Genomic DNA, 20,283 nt, shown 5'->3' with positions numbered 1-20,283 from the left:
TCCCTATTTAGGAGCATTTTCATATCATATTGAGATATTTGTGAGTTAGATAGAGAGAATAAAGCTGGATAAGGATACAAAAATAAAGTCATCCATGTATCTCTTCTTGAGGTTTTCTACAATGGCATCCTCATTGATCTTGGGGAGTAGCACCATGTCATCCACTCCACTTTGCTTGACATTGTGGCTTTGCCAGTGGTACCGGAAGTGTCCCCGGCTCCCCTGTGAAAGCAAACACAAACAAGAAACTCTTGTTAGACTTTATGCACACCCATAGCTTTTGTTTTGCAGGCCAACTGGCAAAAAACTGCATATCCCAAAAGCAATACTAGACATTTCATGACTAGATTTCTCTTTAAGGACAGCATCGTATTTTTAATGCTGAAATACTTTCTCTCATCCCAAATTTAATGTACAGAGACAACTGTAAGCCATTCATAGGTTGACTTCCCAGAAAAAAAACATTGCAGCTCTGTTGAACTTTCGAAACATTGTTCTGTTTGTTCAAGGAAATTTTCTCAACTAATGGCATGAATTTTGAGCGGTAGTGTAGCATGGAATACTGGTGGTATAGCAAGCAACAACAATTACTCTGTCACTAAAAAAAGTACTTAATACAACTTTAAAAAGTTACTTAAAGGTGCCCTAGAATTAAAAATGTAATTTATCTTGACATAGTTTAATAACAAGAGTTCAGTACATGGAAATGACATACAGTGAGTCTCAAACACTGTTGTTTCCTCCTTCTTATATAAATCTCATTTGTTTAAAAGACCTCAGAAGAACAGGCGAATCTCAACATAACACCGACTGTTACGTAACAGTCAGGATCATTAATATGTACGCCCCCAATATTTGCATATGCCAGCTCATGTTCAAGCATTAGACAAGGACAGCCAGTATTAATGTCTGGGTGTGCACAGCTGAATCATCAGACTAGGTAAGCAAGCAAGAACAACAGCGAAAAATGGCAGATAGAGCAATAATAACTTACATGATCCATGATTACATGATATTTTTAGTGATATTTGTAAATTGTCTTTCTAAATGTTTCGTTAGCATGTTGCTAATGTACTGTTAAATGTGGTTAAAGTTACCATCGTTTCTTACTGTATTCATGGAGACAAGACTGTCATTATTTTCATTTTTAAACACTTGCAGTCTGTATAATTCATAAACACAACTTCATTCTTTATAAATCTCTCCAACAGTGTGTAATGTTAGCTTTAGCCACAGAGCAACATCAATCTCGTTCAGAATCAAATGTAAACATCCAAATAACTACCATACTTACGCGATTAGACATGCTACATGATGAACACTTTGTAAAGAACAATTTTGAGGGTTATATTAGCTGTGTGAACTTTGTTTATGCAGTTAAAGGCAAGCGCGAGCTCCGTGGGCGGGGAGCGTGAGCATTTAAAGGGGCCGCAGCCTAAATCGGATCATATTTAATGATGCCCCAAAATAGGCAGTTAAAAAAATTAATAATAAAAAAAAAATCTGTGGGGTATTTTGAACTGAAACTTAACAGACACATTCAGGGGAAATCTTAGACTTATATTACATCTTTTAAAAAGACGTTCTATGGCACCTTTAAACCAGCCTTAGCATGTTTGTTAGTCTTAGCTGGTTTAAGATAGCCCCCCCAGCCTCAAAATCACTCTAAAACCAGTCAGCAGACCAACTAAAAAGTGTTGTTATTGTTAACTAAAACTAAAATTTTGTACTATGTTTTTCAGTAATTTCGGTAAATCTGTAAAACTAATACTAAAATTACTAAAACTGAAATGAAAATGAATAAACGCTATATAGAAATATATTATTAAAGCTAATAAAAATGACAAAAGCCCATAAAAATGGCTAAAACTGAAAATCTAAAAATAAAACATTCAAAATATTAAAAATACTACAAAAGTACTAAAATAACACTGGTTTAAGATGTTTATATCAGCAGGGTATGAATTAATTTCTATTTGATATTGTGATACTTTAGCAGATTTCATATTATTAGCCAATTTTAAAGGCATCATGAAAGCCCCAATGGACCGAAAAACCTTTTTGGCTGTACATTGACAGATGGGGAGTTAGGAAGTTGCTGATAAACCTGTTCAGAAACAATATTTTTCAATCGTGTTTAATTGCTCCACTGACAGAAACGCTACACACTTTACTTCTATTCTGGATCTCATTCAGTCATGAACGCTGATAAACAGTACATTGCTGACAACAGTTAATGTGAGCAAACCGTCCACTCAGCGAAATGACCGCGTCCAATTCCACGCCTGCAGCACTTTTAACACAGCCCGTTCTTTTTCACCGCAGCAGATGTTGATTTTGTTTTTCTAAACCGATGAAAAATGCATGGTCAGGGGTCTCCTTAAAGCTCCTTGAGCACTACAAACACTTCTTTTGATCTTCTTCTGATGTTCTCACCATTCCTCCTCTTCTCCCTTGTCCCCCTTTTTACCTCCCTTCCCATTTTGGCGTCCTTCTGCTTCCGCTCTGGTAATGTTTTTGCAGAGGGTGTGTCTCCGGGGAGCTTGGGTTATTCATCATGGGACGTGAGTCAATGGCTTCTGGCTACCGTTCTGAGGTCACAATGGCCCTGTGAGGAACCAGCCCCTTACTCAGAATGACACAAAGCCTCAAGTGCATTTAACATTTAAAGACATCAAAAGAGATGCATACAATGAGTGTGACTCAAGAAAGAAGGTCAGATACAGAAAGAGAGCCAGACAGACACAGACAGTGAGTGTACCACTTTGGAGAGCACATGATCCAAACGCACTGCTGTTTTAAACATTTTCCTCTGTTATATTCAGTCATTAGTGCATTAGTCTGATTTGAAGGCCACATTTGTCTATTCTTTTCTTACAGCAATTTTCCCAAGCTGAAGAATGCCATGACAATGATATGAGGTAAACTGGAAAGTCATTTAACATTCTCAAAATTGTACATTCCACAGTCTGAAAAACTCTCAATCTAGCAGCGCAGGGAAGCAGAAGCAGACCAAGTATGGAAGATTTCTTTCCTCCCTCGAAGGACTAATTAACTTGCCATCGTAAACGAGCACAGTACAAGTTTGAGGTAAATTACAGGAAAATAAAGAAACAATAACCACTGAACACCATGACAACAATAGGTACTTCACCTGAACATTATTAGCAGCGGAAAACAATTAATGAGGAAAGCAGCGTTTTAAACAGAACAGTAAACACTTTTTTCAGATCTTTACAGACTGTTTTGTTTAGTTTATTCCTGCATATATTACACGGAGAGAGTTGATTGACCTGCAGCTGTTTTTTTCTAACTCTATTGAACCCTTTCTTTCACAAAGTTTGAGTTCTGTCACACCACAGGACACATAAACACCTGGAAAGAAGATGAACATCTTCATTCCCACCACATGTTCCATATAAATTGAGAGCCAAAGCAAAGAAATGCAAAACAGGATGTGAACACACAATGACTTAAATGGGACTTATATAATCATCATCATCATCATATGAAGACATCACTGGTTGGCTTATCTCATGAATATGAATTGCATTAATGATTTAGCACGATCTTACCGTTCACTTGTCGCATATTTAATTTGATCATTTCTACATCTTGTTCCCTCATGCATTGAACTATTCTAATTGGTAAACAATTAAACCACAGAAAATTGAGCAAAAACACAATTACGGACAAGACAAAGCACATCACCATAATTTTACTCTCTTCCTTCTGGAGAATGACCACACCTACTGTCCAAAACCGAAAGTTACAGACCACACAAAGTCAAGCAAAAACAGCATCTCTGTTCTTAAAGAGCTATAGTTGGTCCCACTAGGCTTATTTAGGGATGAAAATGTTCAGTTTTGTAAAGGAACACCGGAAACCAGGGAGGCTAAAGTTCACTACGCTTGTGCTGTGGTTCACTCAGGAACAGCAGGCATTATTTACACCATGACTAAAATGATACCCATATGCACCATGCAAGGCCAAAACCCAAAACTCCATGGAAAGGCATAAATCAGGATTTAAAATAATTTAGCATAAAATATCTCAACCCCAACAACTTTACATTAATGCTCACTCTATTAGAAACAGTGGGAAGATAACAGCTTCGTAAATGTAAGTTGTGTTTATGAAATAAGAAAATGCAAGTATGCAGCATGATATGAGGGACATGAAAACAGTGTGTAAGTCCTCCTAGGAAGTCCAACAAAAATACAACTTCTACAAAAGAATGCGCATCAGGTGTGTTGAAAAAAAAATCATCCATTTCAACATATTTACCATTAACTACATACATGCAAGCATTCATGTGCCTTCATATCATAAATATGTTCTTTCCGACTTGAATGCACCATGTTATACCACTTTGCCATGGACAACGGCAAATAATCTGGAAATATTTAACTGAGAGATGGTGCAACTGACAAAGCATAATTGAGTAATCCAAATGGCTGCATAATAAATTAGGAAATTCATTGTATTAATTGACTAAGGAGCAGCTGTGCGGTCAGTGTAATGTGATTCTCCATACTGTTGAATGACATCTGGAGAGTATATATTATATACTACTAATGAGGGAGGCAACAATAACATCATCCAGCCCACAGAGTCTCACTGGCGTCACATAAGAACACAGATGAAGATCTGCCCTTCATTATACCCACTTGTTACATGTGAGGCAGTTTTAAATAACTGTACAAAAAACATTACAGAAAGAAAAAATGCTTCATTCATAAAAAGGAGTGAAAAAATCCATTGTCCTTGCAGAACCCTGCCAGAAAATACCGTAACAGATCATTTCCCCACTGTAATCCTACAGCAGTTGAAAAACGTCAGCAGCACCAGCCTTAGATCTATACTGACAAGGCAGGCCGTTCCCTCATGCAAATACCATTGCCTTATATGGAGAGTGTGGAGCGGAGCGCAGACTCAGGCACAGGAAATGGCTGGGTTTGATTCAATAAGGCGGCAAAGTTTTTACCTCCTCCAACTATCCTCTCCTTACAACCATCTGGATTTCACACAGAGGACCTGCATTCACACACGGGCGACAGAGCTGAAGTGGGATCAGGTTAGCCCTAGTCTTTTACTCTGAAGTGGCAGAGAAAGCTGAAATCACTCAGAATCACTATGTATGCATCTCAGCTGAAAATATCATCTGTGATGAATGAATACAATCAGAAGGCAGTTAAAGCTACAAGACACAGTCTGGTTCTCAGTTTAATGCATTTAGCATATGGCCCAGAGTACTGCGGTTTGGCTGAGAATTCAGCTCAGACCTGGCAGTGCTAATAGCAGATTAAGGTAGGAATGCATAATGAACATTGAGAGCTATTTCAGGAATCTTTTTCAACATATTACAGATTCACATTTCTGATTAAGTCACTTTGGCCTACATGGACAAGAAAAAAAAAAAAAGAAGTCAAATAAAGAACTGTGAACATTATATCAAATCAAATGTGTTGATAAATCATGACTTCTGCTGCCAATTATACTCTACATGAGATTACTTGTAAACTCTCCATGTTAAGTGTGCCATGTGAAATGGTTATCTGCATATGCCAGTGTACCAGTCGCGACTACACAGTGCGCAATTTGTGAAGTGGTGCGTGAACCCATTTGGATTCACCAAATGCAAGCTCCATGCAAAGTAAGACAAACAAAAGGCAGTTGATAAAGAAACATATAAAAGTGTGTTTAAAGGGATAGTTCTCCCACAAATGAAAATTCTGTCAACATTTAATACAGGCTCAGACTACAGGAGTTTTTAAATCCTAAATAAAAAATTGAAATCTGGTAACATCATGCACATAATTAGAATTTTTACATATTTTCTTCTCTCAAATCTCAAACATGCACACACTACGAGATTTAAAAATCGTGGCGCATCACACACCACAAGATATTACTGAGATTATCATGCGATATACAGTATTATTAGCAATTTGATGCATTATAATAGAATTTTGGTGTGATAATGAAAGAAAATCTTCAAGTAAAAGTGTGACTACAACACGTGTGACCCTCTGACTTTCACCAATGTCAGAAGGGAATCAATACTGAGGAATATCCCAGGCCAAAATGTAAAAGTTTATAGTGGTATTTTCATTAGACACTTCACACAGCAGCCAGTTCTGAAGCCCTTATAGTCTTAAGTGGTCCTGGAAAATGCCTGACAGAAATAATCCCCACCTGGACTATGTTCACGGTGGTAGTCTTTCATTCTGAGTGGTAGTAAACCCTGGACACAGACACAACAGGCTAGTAAAATCACCACTGCAATGTGTTTAAGTGAAACAGGCCCATCCATAACCCATTATGAAAACACTCAGGGCACAAAAAAACTCACTGCAGTGACGTTTCAAACAAAGTACCAAGCCCAGAGATTAGATTAATCATAGGTGTGCAATACATTTAAACACATTAAATAAGTCATCATGTTTGTTGATTTGGAAAAGGGATTTTGTTTTCTAGCATTACATAATCAAGTTGTAATTAGTCCCAGTGATTACGTATGGAGTAAAACACCTCTAGGGGCGTTGGTCTGGGTAACGGGGACTGAGAGAGAACACCCAAAGGAGCAGAGAGAGGTTTCTGGATAAGAAATGGCAATGGAGGCAGGGCTGACTCTAGCATCTCTCCAGAGACAGCAAACACAGAGGGTTTGTGTAAACCAAGATAGGAGTGGCTCTGAAGCGTCTGGCTACCGCCAGGAAACTCTGTGCCAAGGTTTCCAAGTTCAGCCCAGCCATATTATTTCTGCTTGCTTTTGAAGGCAGTGGAAAAGAATGTAGCACATTCTGTCTGATGGGGAAGTCTGGAACGCCATTATTTTCCCTGAAGTACACATAGAGATGGATTATGTTTAGACTAGGATTCTAAAAACAGTGCTGAAATTCTAATAGTGCAGCTGATGAGACAAGGTGACGGTGCATCATCATATAGACAGCAGATTTTAAACTCGGGATCAAGGAAGTCATCTCATCTCCTGACAGTTCAATATATACAAATCATTGTACTCCCCATTCATGTTCAATACACTTCCAAAAAATATAAATATATAATTATCTCTGCTTAGCAGTCCAAACTCATTTTAAGATGGACCTTTGTTAAAATTATCATCAACTAACTAGGCTGTGATGTAACAAGTTTCCTTCGACATGTAATTTGTCTGAAACTGCTGCACAATGTGACAGCTGATCAGAAGAAATTTGAGTTTAATATAGAATGTGTATTTTTAATATTCATTAAGAGGGAGCTTTCTCCCTTGAATGTGAGAGTACATTTGGGTGGTCTTGGATTATAAACTGTAGTTAGACAAAATACATATGCTTCTTTAACAAGGTTTGTTTTTCCAGAATAAATTATAAACATCCAGTTTTCAAATGCTGGCCAAAAAAAATTAATTTCTCGAAGTAAACATCATTATACGTCATCTAATCCAGTTTACTTTAAGCAAATTTAATCATGCAAAATGGCCATTTGTCCCGTCACAAATAACTATGCAACAAATCCACATCACCTCATGTACTTTTGCATTTCTCAATATTTCTTAACATTTCTTAAAAGAGTATTAACTAGTTGATTAGTTGACTACAAAAAACATCTTTTTTGCCAAGTATTTCAGTTGACTATGAGAACTGTTAATATATGCCCATGCTTTAATGACCTTTTAAATGACCTTTGTATTCTGCTTACATTCTAAAAACTGCTGGGTTAAATATGGACAAACCCAGGGATTGGGTTGTTTTCACCCAGCCATTTTTTTTAATACCAATTTTGGTTTTATTTTTTTAGCCATTAATATAGTAATATAGCGAAATGCATGTTTTTGCTCACTCCCAAATAGGGGCAAATTTGTGGGGTATTTTAAGCTTAAACTTGACCAGACCAGAGACTTATATTACATCTTGTGAAAGAGGGCATAATAGGTGCCCTTTAACCCAACCTGCTGGGTTTGTCCATATTTAACCCAACTTGGGTTGTTTTTAACCCAGCATTTTTTAGAGTGTAGAAGCAGTCATGGATTATGGCTCATCTAATTGTCTTCTTTTAAAAGATACATGAAAAAGGTCTTCCCAGAACACACAGATGCACTCCAATGAATAAATAAAAGCCTAAGGCTATGTTAATGGGGCAGATTTATGGTTACATGGTGTCCTTTATACCTTTTAGCGAGGTGCAATTTCTCCAAGGATGGACATTAGGAAGGCTTTTACTGTGTTTGATATCCCACACAAAGGCAAGCAGATAATAACCATTTTATGCAGCTTTTTGTGTACACAAACAAATGCCACCTAATCATCATTTGGTTGAAAATAAAGGAGTGTCTCACAGAGGAGGCTGACCAAGAAATTCAAGTAATAAAAGTAATTTCCATACCCGTTTTGTCTTTCCTCAAATGACGTTGAAACAAGAACCAATATTTGCTTAAAGAGCCAAACTCTTAAAGGGATAGATCACCTAAAATCGAAAATTCTGTCATCATTTACTCACCCTCAAGTCGTTCCAAACCTGTATGACTTTTTATGTGAAATATAAAAGAGAATATTTAGAAAAATGGCTCAATCTCAGTAGGGTGCAATGTTGTTTGAATCTCGCAGACTTTCAAAATATCTTCTTTTATGTAGAAGAAATAAAATGTCAAAAGGTTTTGGAACAACATTAGAATGAGGAAATGATGACAAAGTAAATTTTTTGTCTGAATATCCCTTTAAAAGGCACTATATGATGTGAATATGATTAAATATCCAAAAACCACTAGAACAGTGTTATATATTTTGTTGACTTGTGTACTTACATGATCCCAAATGTTTCCAAGAATGTTTAAATTCAGAGAAATAAGCAATTTTTATCCATGACACAGATCATGTCTGTGCGTTGCCCATCAATGACATACCTGCGTTACCCTCGATTTCCGGCTTTATTTTGTAGAAACCATGGAAACACCAAAGACGCTTTAATATATTATGTGTTTTATTAGACAGATGAGCAGCTGTTTGGATACATTCATCGACAGAAAACTAATCATGTTATATAGCTCAACACAGTAAGTCTTATTGTTTAAATCTTGTTTTCTTTTGATTGTTGCGATCCTATCAGACTTATGATAGCAACCTGATTGTAACAAAGCACTGTTCGCCAGAGGAGAACTGGCCCTCCGACTAAAAAGCCTGGTTTCTCCCAAGGTTTTTTTTTTCTCCATTTTAACACCTATTTGCCACTTGTTTGCCACCTGATGGAGTTTGGGTTCCTTGCCACTGTCGCCTTTGGCTTGCTTAGTTGGGGACACTTGACATTTGATATTCAATAGTATTCTTGACATTTATTCAACAGTGCTTCTGATCTGCCTGCATTGACACTATTATTTAAGAGCTGCTGTGCAGCCAAATTATGTACCAGTTATCAATGTAAAGCTGCTTTGACACAATCTGCATTGTAAAAAGCGCTATATAAATAAAGGTGACTTGACTTTTCTTGATTTACAGCAAGTACCATGTTTTACCATGCCTAATATCGATCTAGCTTACTGCAGTGTGCATTAAGTGTCTCATAGCAGTCTCATACACAGAGTAACATTTTAACAACTTCTAACACAGAAATATATCTAATATGATAAAACAGCGCTGCTTTACCCCACATACGTTTGACCGGAGGAAGCGGAAGTGCTCGTCTGCAGCATAATAAATGCTGTGTATTGTGTTTGTCTCTCATTAGCAATAACTCCAGCGGTCTTGTTCCGCTCCAATGGTTTTCAGCCACACCCTGCTTCATACTAAATAATGTTAATAAATCTTTAATACATTAGCTCATCCATGAATATGATTTCTGCCCAATTCTCATTGGATTCTTTTCCACCAGCTGTAGACGTGAAGACAACACTTCCCATGATTCCGTGAAATCAAGGCATCATCGAGCTACACCTTTGTTTTGAATAAGCAACCTCTAGTGGTGAAAAATTGCATATTGTGCCTTATAGTACAGTAGGCACCCTGACGGCAGCACTTAAAGTGCTCCGGTGCATAAATAACTTCTGCCTCATAAAACTGTCCCGTCTAAACAAATTTTCCACAGATTCACAGAGATACAACACAACACAGGGGCCACATTACCAGCCCACATGAGAAGCTTGTAATGAGGTCATTAATCAAAGTCAGGCATGTGTGGGAACTTGATTAAACACAACAGTGAAGCCCAAGTAACCTCAAGCTATTTTACTGCTGTCTATTTTGAGCTGATCTTTAAGAATCAAGAGCCCTGACTGAGCAACACCCTCATGCACACCTACATAAAAATGAGTAGAATGTGCTTAAGTGCACTACCGTATACAGGGCCAGTCGGACAGGTCTATGGCAGTAGTTTTTGTTGACGTCATCTTTTCAAACTGATCTAATATCAGTACAGTTCTAACATCTACTATAATTGTACAGACAGAGTGGAATGAGCCATGAGACTCAGCAGGATGGTTTGCTGTGGTCAGGCCTGTGTGTGCGAGTTACTTGTGATGGCAGAATCAGGGAAGAGTAAACAGACCCAGCAGAGGAATGTTTTGGATCAGGGGGTATTACTCATAGCCAACGGGAAATGGGAGCTGGCAAGTGAGGAGAAGAAATCTCCCAGTTCCCAACTGAGTAATAGTTCTGATCAGAAACAGCAACCGAGATCTTGCATTAGTGCCGCTGCCAAGCACACAGCTTTATCACTCTGATAGTCGGACTGCTTAAATTTACTTGATTACTGGAGGTTAAAAGGAAGTACTATAGCATTCATGTTAATAATTGTCCAATACTGTTTCAGGACACAGGTCACGTTATGTTACACAAAACAGGAACGTTTTATTATATTATATTACATATATTAAAATTAAGCCTTGTGTGTTCATTTGTGAATGTGTTGATTTTTTTTTCATAACATTAAAACATCAATATTATCCATTTTTATTATTATTTTAAAAATGTCTTTAGACTTAAAGGGATAGTTATCCCATAATTATCCCATGATTTACTCACCCTCAGGCAATCCTAGGTGTATATGTCTATCTTCTTTCAGACTAACACAATCAGAGTTTTATTAAAAAAAAAAAAAAATATATATATATATATATATTATATATATATATATTATATAATATATATATATATATTATATAATATATATATATATATATATATATATATATATATATATATATATATATATATATATATATATATATATTTTTTTTTTTTTTAATATAACTCTGATTTTGTTAGTCTGAAAGAAGATAGACATATACACCTGGGTCTTTCTAGCTTTCTAGACACACACTGGGTCTTTCTAGCTTTATAATGGTAGTGAATGGGGCTCGAGATTTTGAAGCCCAAAAAATCCATCCATCCATCCATCCATCCATCCATCCATCCATCCATCCATCCATCCATCCATCCATCCATCCATCCATCCATCCATCCATCCATCCATCCATCCATCATAAAAGGTAATCCTAACAGCTCCAGGGGGTTAATAAAGGCCTTCTGAAGTGAAGCAATGCGTTTTTGTAAGAAAAATATCCATATTTAAAACTTTATAAACAATAATAACTGGCTTCTGGGACTGGCCGTATCCAAGTCTAGTTCCGGCGGAAGAGTGACCTTTGACCCAAACTCTGACCCTGAACCTAGGATGGCTTGAGGGTGAGATAAAGATCATTTTCATTTTTGGGTGAACTATCCCTTTAAGGTGGCACAATATCCATCTTCACCAATTTCATAATATAATAATTACAATTTTAAAATCTAATCTAAAACATAATTATAAGAATCATAATTTTTCATTGTTTTCGATGCCAACAACTGATTTTGAGCTACTTAGTGCTGTGGGTCTATGCTATTTTATATATTATATATTATACATTATAGATACAGTAGTCAACATTTGAAGTGGATCAAAACCTTTCATCGAAGTTGTCCTAAAACTTTCTTCTTAGGACAACTTTGATGAACTTCAAATGTTGACTACTGTATTATATATTATAGTATTGCACCATGTGACTCATTGCTCTGACAAAATCTAACCCCAGCTACACCCTGTTACTTTGCATGAACTAAATTTATAATGTGCTGAAACACATATTTGCATATTATAATCTCAAAAATGTATTTTTGTTTTACTTAACTTAATTCAAGTGTAAAAACATGCAATATAGAGTCACAGTATTTGAGCATTCAGCATTCAGAAATGTGAAGACCTCAAAAATAAGCATGTATTTTAAAAGTATTTATTACTTTGATAATGAAGGACACAAGCTGACCACATATGCTAACATACTTAAAAGGTTGAGTGAGACCTCTATTGACAGCAAGTTAATTTACACTTTCAGTGCCCATAAAGGTACTAAAAACATATTTAAAACAGTTCATGTGACTACAGTGGTTCTACCTTAATATTATAAAGCGATGAGAATACATTTTGTGCGCCAAAAAAACTAAATAACGACTTTTCCACTATATCTAGTGATGGCCGATTTCATAATACTGCTTCAGTGCCACTGTAAACACTGAAACATAATTTTCATTTTTGGATGAACTAACCCTTTAATGTATAACATTGTAATTCTGGCCACTAGCAAATGTGCTGTCCTGAAGGTCTGAAAAATTGAGTTAAAGGGATTCTAAAGTGAATGGTCACCCAAACATATGCCTCTAGTTTTTACATAGCTCTTTCAGGGGTTTATCAAAAGCACAAATATTTACATTCCTCCAATAATGTGGATCAGGCACCGCACATGCTCAACTGTCTGATCTCTTGACTCATTTTGAAAATGACAAAAGAGTTCAAAGGCTCAGCAAGAAGGAAAACATTTTTTCATTGTTTTAAGCATCAAAACAGTCAGAAATAATTTCAATTGTTCTGACCCTCAATACCTGACATCAATGAAACACAGCGTTTATTCAATTGATCAAAGTTTTCTCCCATAATTCTTTGCATTTTTTTATATTGATATTTTTTTAATCACTGAAACTGCTAACCATTGAAAATAAGCTACAATTAAAAACTAGAAAAAAATATTAGCAACAGATTTATCTGGCAATGGCTGATTGGCCCTCATCTGAAAGAAGAGCTTTGTATACTTCCTTTGGGAAATGACACAGGATGAATATTGTTGGCCTCATGCACTGTGAATAACATTGAGATGACCGAGGTGATTATGGGTCAAATTGAAGTCCTGTTCACGCTAAAGATCTTATGGTTTCTAGCAAGTGTTTTTATTGAGCTGCAATATTCAGCTGCATTAGGCAGCATGCCACTGTCTGCACTCCCACTGGCTGATGCTCCATTGCATCATTCCTTTGCATAAACTTTTGAAAAATCTTGGACAATTATAATCATTCAAGTGGTCTGACTTGACAACTGAGGTCATAATCTTAATTCAGTTATAATTCAAATCTTTAAACTTCACTATTATTCACTAAACTATTATTCCTTCACTATTACCACTGTACAAATGTGTCTTCAATCACAACTCTATTATATATTTTGACAGCAGCTATGCACTATGCTATCAATGTGAAATATTCATGGAGCTATTTCAGCAATCTCAGATTGTGTCTTTAAGCCAGGATATTCAGATGTCTTAGTCACCTGAAATACAAAACACAGTTCCCCATCAATAACAAAGCACATGCAAATACATGAATAGATACAGACTGATCACATCAGTGAACAAATTTGTCACAGGCTGTGCTGAAGGAACAAGAGAAGCATGTGTTCAAAGAGTCACTGTCAATTTTTCAGATAAACAGACACTAAAACTGACCGGTTTGAGGAAACACACAGAGACATTTGGGCCAGAGAAGCATAACATGAAGTTATGCTTTAACGTGTGAATATTCAAAAAAAAAAAAAAAAAAAAAAATCAACAGTCTTCTTCATAATGTTTGTACTTTCCCTCCTAAAAACAAATGCCCCAAAAGTGGGTTTTTGCAGTGATGCCATAAAATACCGGTTTCTGACTATCACCTTTCAGTGAACAGTTCTTAACATAGCCTTTTTTCCAAGCGTGTAAAACATTTTACCACTATAAAAGAACCTTTTGTGCAATGGAAAGGTTTCCAAGCTTTTAAAAATAATGATTCTTCATGGCATCTATCATTTCATGAAGAAACTTTAACATCCATGGAACCTTTCCATAGCACAAAAGGTTCTTTATAGTTGAAAAAGGTTCTTTAGTTATTAAAACAAAGACAAAAATGGTTCTTTTAAGAACTGTTCAGTGAAAGGTTCTTTAGGGAAACAAAAATGGTTATTTTATGACATCCCTGGGAAAACCCCCTTTTGGAACCATTATTTTTAAGAGCATGTTGTTAAATGTTCTTCATGGAACCATATGCCAACAGAGAACCTTTGTCAGGAAGTGTATGCCAGGAAAGAGACTGGCAATAAGAAACAAGTACTCAGCATAAATGAGTACACCCCCTTTGAAAAGAAACATTTTAAACAATATCTCAATGAACACAAAAACAATTTCCAAAATGTTGACAAGACTAAGTTTATATAACATCTGTTTAACTTATAACATGAAAGTAATGTTTATAATATAACTTAGATTACACATTGTTCAGTTTTACTCAAATTTGGGTGATGCAAAATTGAGTACACCCCACAACAAAAACTACTACATCTAGTTCTTTGTATGGCCTCCATGATTTTTAATGACCAAGTCTTCTAGGTATGGAATGAACAAGTTGGCGACATTTTGCAACATCTATCTTTTTCCATTCTACAAGAATGACCTCTTTTAGAGACTGGATGCTGGATGGAGAGTGATGCTCAACGTGTCTCTTCAGAATTCACTATAGGTGTTTAACTGGGTTCAGATCAGGAGCCACTGAATCACTTTCACCCTGTTCTTCTTCAGAAATCCAGCAGTGGCTTTAGATGTGTGTTAAGGATCAGTGTCGTGTTGGAAAAGTGCACGACGACCAAGGGCATGGAGTAGCATCTTCTCTTTCAGTATAGAGCAGTACATCTGTGAATTCATAATGCCATCAGTGAAATGCAGCTCCCGACACCAGCAGCACTCATGCAGCCCCACATAAGGACACGGCCACCACCATGTTTCACTGTAGGCACCATGCATTTGTATTCCTTACCTTTGCAACGCCATACAGTTTTGAAGCCATCAGTTCCAAAAACATTTATCTTGGTTTCATCACTCCAGAGTATAGAGTCCCAGTAGTCTTCATCTTTTTTGTGCCTGGGCTTTAGGAGAGGCTTCTTCGAGGACGGCACCCATGCATGCCATTCCTCTACAGTGTACACCGTATTGTGTCATGGGAAATAGTCACCCCAGTTTGGCTCTCTACTTCTTTAGATAACTGCAGTGAACTTGCATACTGATTTTCTTCAACATTTCTCATCAGAAGACGCCAAGGTGTTAACCTCGGTGGACGACCTGGACGTCTCTGTGAGAAGGTTGCAGATGGTTCCAGCGTTTTAAAATTTTTGTACCACTTTTGCTACAGTATTCTGACTGATAAGTAAAGCTTTGCTGATCTTCTTGTAGCCTTCAACTTTCTGGTGTAAAGAAATGATTTTCTTTCTCAGGTCTTGTGACATTTCTCTTCCATGTGGTGCCATTGCTGACAGCATGAATTGGGAAGGGTTTTTAACAGGCTTTTATAGTCACCTGTGGTTGAATTCTTGTTAAATTAGACATTTGTAGTCTAAAATTTTGCTTTGCTCCAGAGACTTTCAGTGGGGTGTACTCATTTTTGCATCACACTAATTTGAGTAAAACTGAAAATTTTGTTCTCCAAGTTCATGTTATAAGTTAAACAGATGTTATATAAAACTTAGCCTTGTCAACATTTTGGAAATTGTTTTTGTGTTCATTGAGATATTGTTTAAAATGTTACTTTTCAAAAGGGGGTGTATTAATTTACGCTGAGCACTGTGTATATAAATCCTCTTTTAGGTAGTGCTGTTATGGCCTTGCCTGTGATGTTCTCACCTGCATTTACCTCTAAGGCATGTGAGAATATTTGAGCACAAGTCATTCAGTAGCCCTGAGTTGAGTTTGCTGAATAAACACTAGTCAGCCACAGTCACCTCAACAGAAACTATGCAGCAGACAGACACACAGAAACACCAGCTCATTACTCATTGGCGTTTTCTATTTCTACACAAAATTAGAAGAAAATGTAGTACAAATCTAATTCCACAATCTCCAACTAAGATACTAAATATCCGTTTCAATCATTATGGCTTTTATTGCAGTTAAAACAAATTATGAGCTGTTCTGTCATTAAGCAAACATCAGCCATGAATGTGTGCAATCTGTATATTATTAACTAGAGGCTTTTCTGTACACCTTCTGTCTGTTTATGATGCACACAAGCATACAGTATATCCACTTTCAAAACTGAAAACTATTTGGTATCATGTTTTTGCCAGTCCCCTTAACCTGCTTTCAGATGCAGGTAGCACTAATGAAGCCACATAAGAGACTAATTCAGATGAGAGAAACAAGAGAGGCAAGGTGAGAGGAGCCGAACGTGAGCTGGCAGGAGCACAGTGACAATGATCTCATTTCACAGCTGAAAGCCCATCTCTCCAAACCAACTCCTTAAGGAAACCGGGCCTGCTCTTCATAGGGTTTAATCAGCTTTTTATGCAGATGAAGTGAGATTTCACATGAGTAATCAAAACAAAAATACTGTTAAAACTGTGGCCTAGCGGTTAGCACCCTGATTAATTAGCACCCTGGTTTATTAAAGCTTGAAGAGCTCATTCTTTTTGGATCTCTTCACCTATGAATCTTTTTTTTTTTTTTTTTGTTCTTTCTATACTGCTTTTACCAATACAATGTTTTTCTGAGATGTCTCATGCTCACTAAGGCTGCATTTATTTGATCAAAAAAATACAGTAAAAACTGTAATATTGAAAAATTACTCCATGATCCTTCAGAAATCATTCTAATATGCTGGGTTGGTGCTCAAGAAACATTTGGCCTATTGTGTTGAAAACATTTGTGCTGCTTAACACTTTTGTGGGAACCATCATTTTTTTTTTCATTATTTATTTTTTTATTTTTATAATAGACAGTTCAAAAGAGCAATTATTCAAAAAATTATTTTTGTAACATTATAAATGTCTTATAAACTGTCACTTGTGATCAATTCAAGACATCCTCGCTGAATAAAAGGTATTAATTTATTTAAAAAGAAAAGAAAAGAAAAAGAGAAAAGAAAAAAAATCTTACTGTACAAACCTGATTGCAAAAAAATTGGGACACTGTACAAATTGTGAATAAAAACAGAATGCAGTGATGTGGAAGTTTCAAATTTCAATATTTTTTTCAGAATACAACATAGATGACATATCAAATGTTTAAACTGAGAAAATGTATCATTTTAAGGGAAAAATAAGTTGATTTTAAATTTCATGGCATCAACACATCTCAAAAAATTTGGGACAAGGCCATGTTTACCACTGTGTGGCATCCCCTTTTCTTTTTATAACAGTCTGTAAACGTCTGGGGACTGAGGAGACAAGTTGCTCAAGTTTAGGAACAGGAATGTTGTCCTATTCTTGTCTAATACAGGCTTGTAGTTGCTCAACTGTCTTAGGTCTTCTTTGTCGCATCTTCCTCTTTATGATGCACCAAATGTTTTCTATGGGTGAAAGATCTGGACTGCAGGCTGGCCATTTCAGTACCCGGATCCTTCTTCTATGCAGCCATGATGTTGTAATTGATGCAGTATGTGGTCTGGCATTGTCATGTTGGAAAATGCAAGGTCTTCCCTGAAAGAGACGACATCTGAACTTGGATATACCTTTCAGCATTGATGGTGCCTTTCCAGATGCGTAAGCTGCCCATGCCACACGCACTCATGCAACACCATACCATCAGAGATGCAGGCTTCTGAACTGAGCGCTGATAACAACTTGGGTTGTCCTTGTCCTCTTTAGTCCGCATGACATGGCGTCCCAGTTTTCACAAAAGAACTCAAATTTTGATTCGTCTGACCAGAGATTGTTCCAGATTCTCTGAATATTTGGATGATATTATGCACTGTAGATGATGATAACTTCAAACTCTTTGCAATTTTTCTCTGAGAAACTCTGAGATTTGTAAATTATTGCATGCCTTTTTATTTACAGTTTGTACAGTGTCCCAACTTTTTTGGAATTGGGTTTGTATGTGGACAGGGGCGCTGTAATTTAGGTGAAGGTTAGGATGATTCCAAGGGCCCTGATGTGGTTTTGTGGATGTCGTTTGTGGATGGGTTGTAGTTGATGTAGCACTAGAGTTCAACAAAATTACCTTCATGATCTTAAGAAAGTGACTTAAATTCACATTTAACAGGACTAAAGTCAATAGAAACAACCCTTTAAAGAGTCACCACAAGAAAAAATATGTTAATCAACATATGGTGCACATCACAAAGAAAAGGTCAAGAGAGACTTTTCAATTAAGGGTTCATTTCAGTCTAATTGATGTTTTCATTCATACTTTTCAACTTGTTCAGTAAACAAACCATATAAATCTTAACTTGAACACATCAGTGGATTTTATCTTTTATATCTACGCTAGTGTGAGTAAAGTTCTGAATTAGATGCTTTTAATAATCTCAGTTAAGAGCAGTTCAGAACCAGTAATAAAACAGCATCAAAGAAGCCAGCTGATATTGAGGAAAATTCATTGCCATGACTGGAATAAAAATAACCCCCCTAAATGAAAGGACTGACTTATGGGGACCAGCGATTTCAGCCATCCTGCTAGACTTTTCTTATGTTTGGATGAGGGCTGCTGACTCTTTCAGAAAGAGTTTGGATTCCTCAGCAATCCTGTTGCGGTGTGACATAGAAGCTTTGAATAGGGGGGATGTTACTCAGCATGTACCGCCCCTCTGCAGCTCTTAATGCAAAACATATGCTGCCATACTGACCTACTATTCAGTATCTGGCAGAGAAAGAAAGAGGACAAGAGATAGTGAAAAAAAGTGAACAAAGCTACCATGCAGCGCAACCTGTAAACCTGCTTCTGAAATATGGAGACCAAAGCACACTGGACCCAGATACACCAAACACTGCAGACAAAAGATTTTCATCTTGCTTTTGTGGCCTCATGTGTTCAGCTTGATCATGGGCAATATGGACAAAAATGTCCTCTAATTAAAGCTTTATGAATAGTTTTTTCTAAATACAGTAGATCAGGCATGTAGGTAACTGAATGATATATTACATAATCAACCTAAATTGCTCTTGCACAGCTGTTATACATCATAAAATTAGGTACTGTTGTGTAACAGACATTAACTGCTGGTTCAGTTTTCAGAAATCATACCATATCCTTTGAGCTCATGACCAAAATGAGTTAGCTCATAAAAGGATACTCTGACGTAAAACTGCAGTCAAAACAAAAACAGCTCAAAACTCCACCTATTACATACACAGAGAGTTCTATAGTATAGATGCTCAGGCATCATATGAGACATCAGAAATGAGTGGAGAATTTACTGGCAGGTTAATATAATAATAATAATGCTTGTACACACTAATCACCTAATAATACTGGTTTAAGCTTAGTTTATAGAACCATTGGATGGACCACTTATAAGTATCTGTAATACTGTGACCGCATGAACACAGCCAACAAGTATGCTTATTCTTTGCACGAAAATATTTTATGAAGACCGAATTATAATATCGCAATACATAATAAATACCAGAGGCAGCATGGATCATCTACAGAAAGGGTTTGTCCCATATGTGCAAAGCCCAAGGGAAAACTAGTTCTGCCGGCTATATGGCTTGCAGAGAATGTCTCTGCGTTGTGCTGAAGAGACAGCTGAACTGGATTTACTTGTTTTTCACGTGATCTGTACCTGTTCTTTACCAGCTGACAGGCTGAAAAGGACACTGAATGTGAGACAAGCAGGGTCTGTGAAAGCATCCTGCCATGGGATCTGGGATCATACAAAGCCAAAAGCCATCAAGTGTAACAGATGCCTAATATTGCTTGAGGAGCTATGAAAAACGGTGTCGCTTTCCACCAAAACAAGAGGAATTGTGGACACACGCATAAGCACACACACATATTCAAAGCAGAACCCAACCCATCCTTGTGGGCACAAGTACGGAAGTGAGTTTCACATGCGACAGCATCTACCTGCATCTCACTGAATGCTGTAACCATGGACACTAATGTGTGCAACTTGCAGTTTTTCACTATTATGTAAGGCTAAGCCAGGTTGACATGAAAGAGTACGTTAATAATGAGTGAAATACAAT

The 20,283-nt window shown here is 36.8% G+C and overlaps 1 protein-coding gene across 6 annotated transcripts in view; it reads right to left on the bottom strand.

Moving 5' to 3' along the window:
* Positions 1-20,283, bottom strand: part of myo1ea (myosin IEa) — a 55,692-nt gene that overhangs the window by 34,466 nt on the left and 943 nt on the right. For all 6 annotated transcript variants that reach the window (XM_067399513.1, XM_067399515.1, XM_067399517.1 and 3 more), the window contains exon 2: positions 79-222. In XM_067399513.1, coding sequence (XP_067255614.1) covers positions 79-222 — 144 coding nt within the window. The remainder of the gene's footprint in view (positions 1-78; positions 223-20,283) is intronic.

Source organism: Chanodichthys erythropterus, chromosome 11 (genome assembly GCF_024489055.1).
Source record: "Chanodichthys erythropterus isolate Z2021 chromosome 11, ASM2448905v1, whole genome shotgun sequence".
In the NCBI taxonomy this organism is placed as follows: Eukaryota; Metazoa; Chordata; class Actinopteri; order Cypriniformes; family Xenocyprididae; genus Chanodichthys; species Chanodichthys erythropterus.
This window is presented reverse-complemented; position numbering and strand designations above follow the sequence as displayed.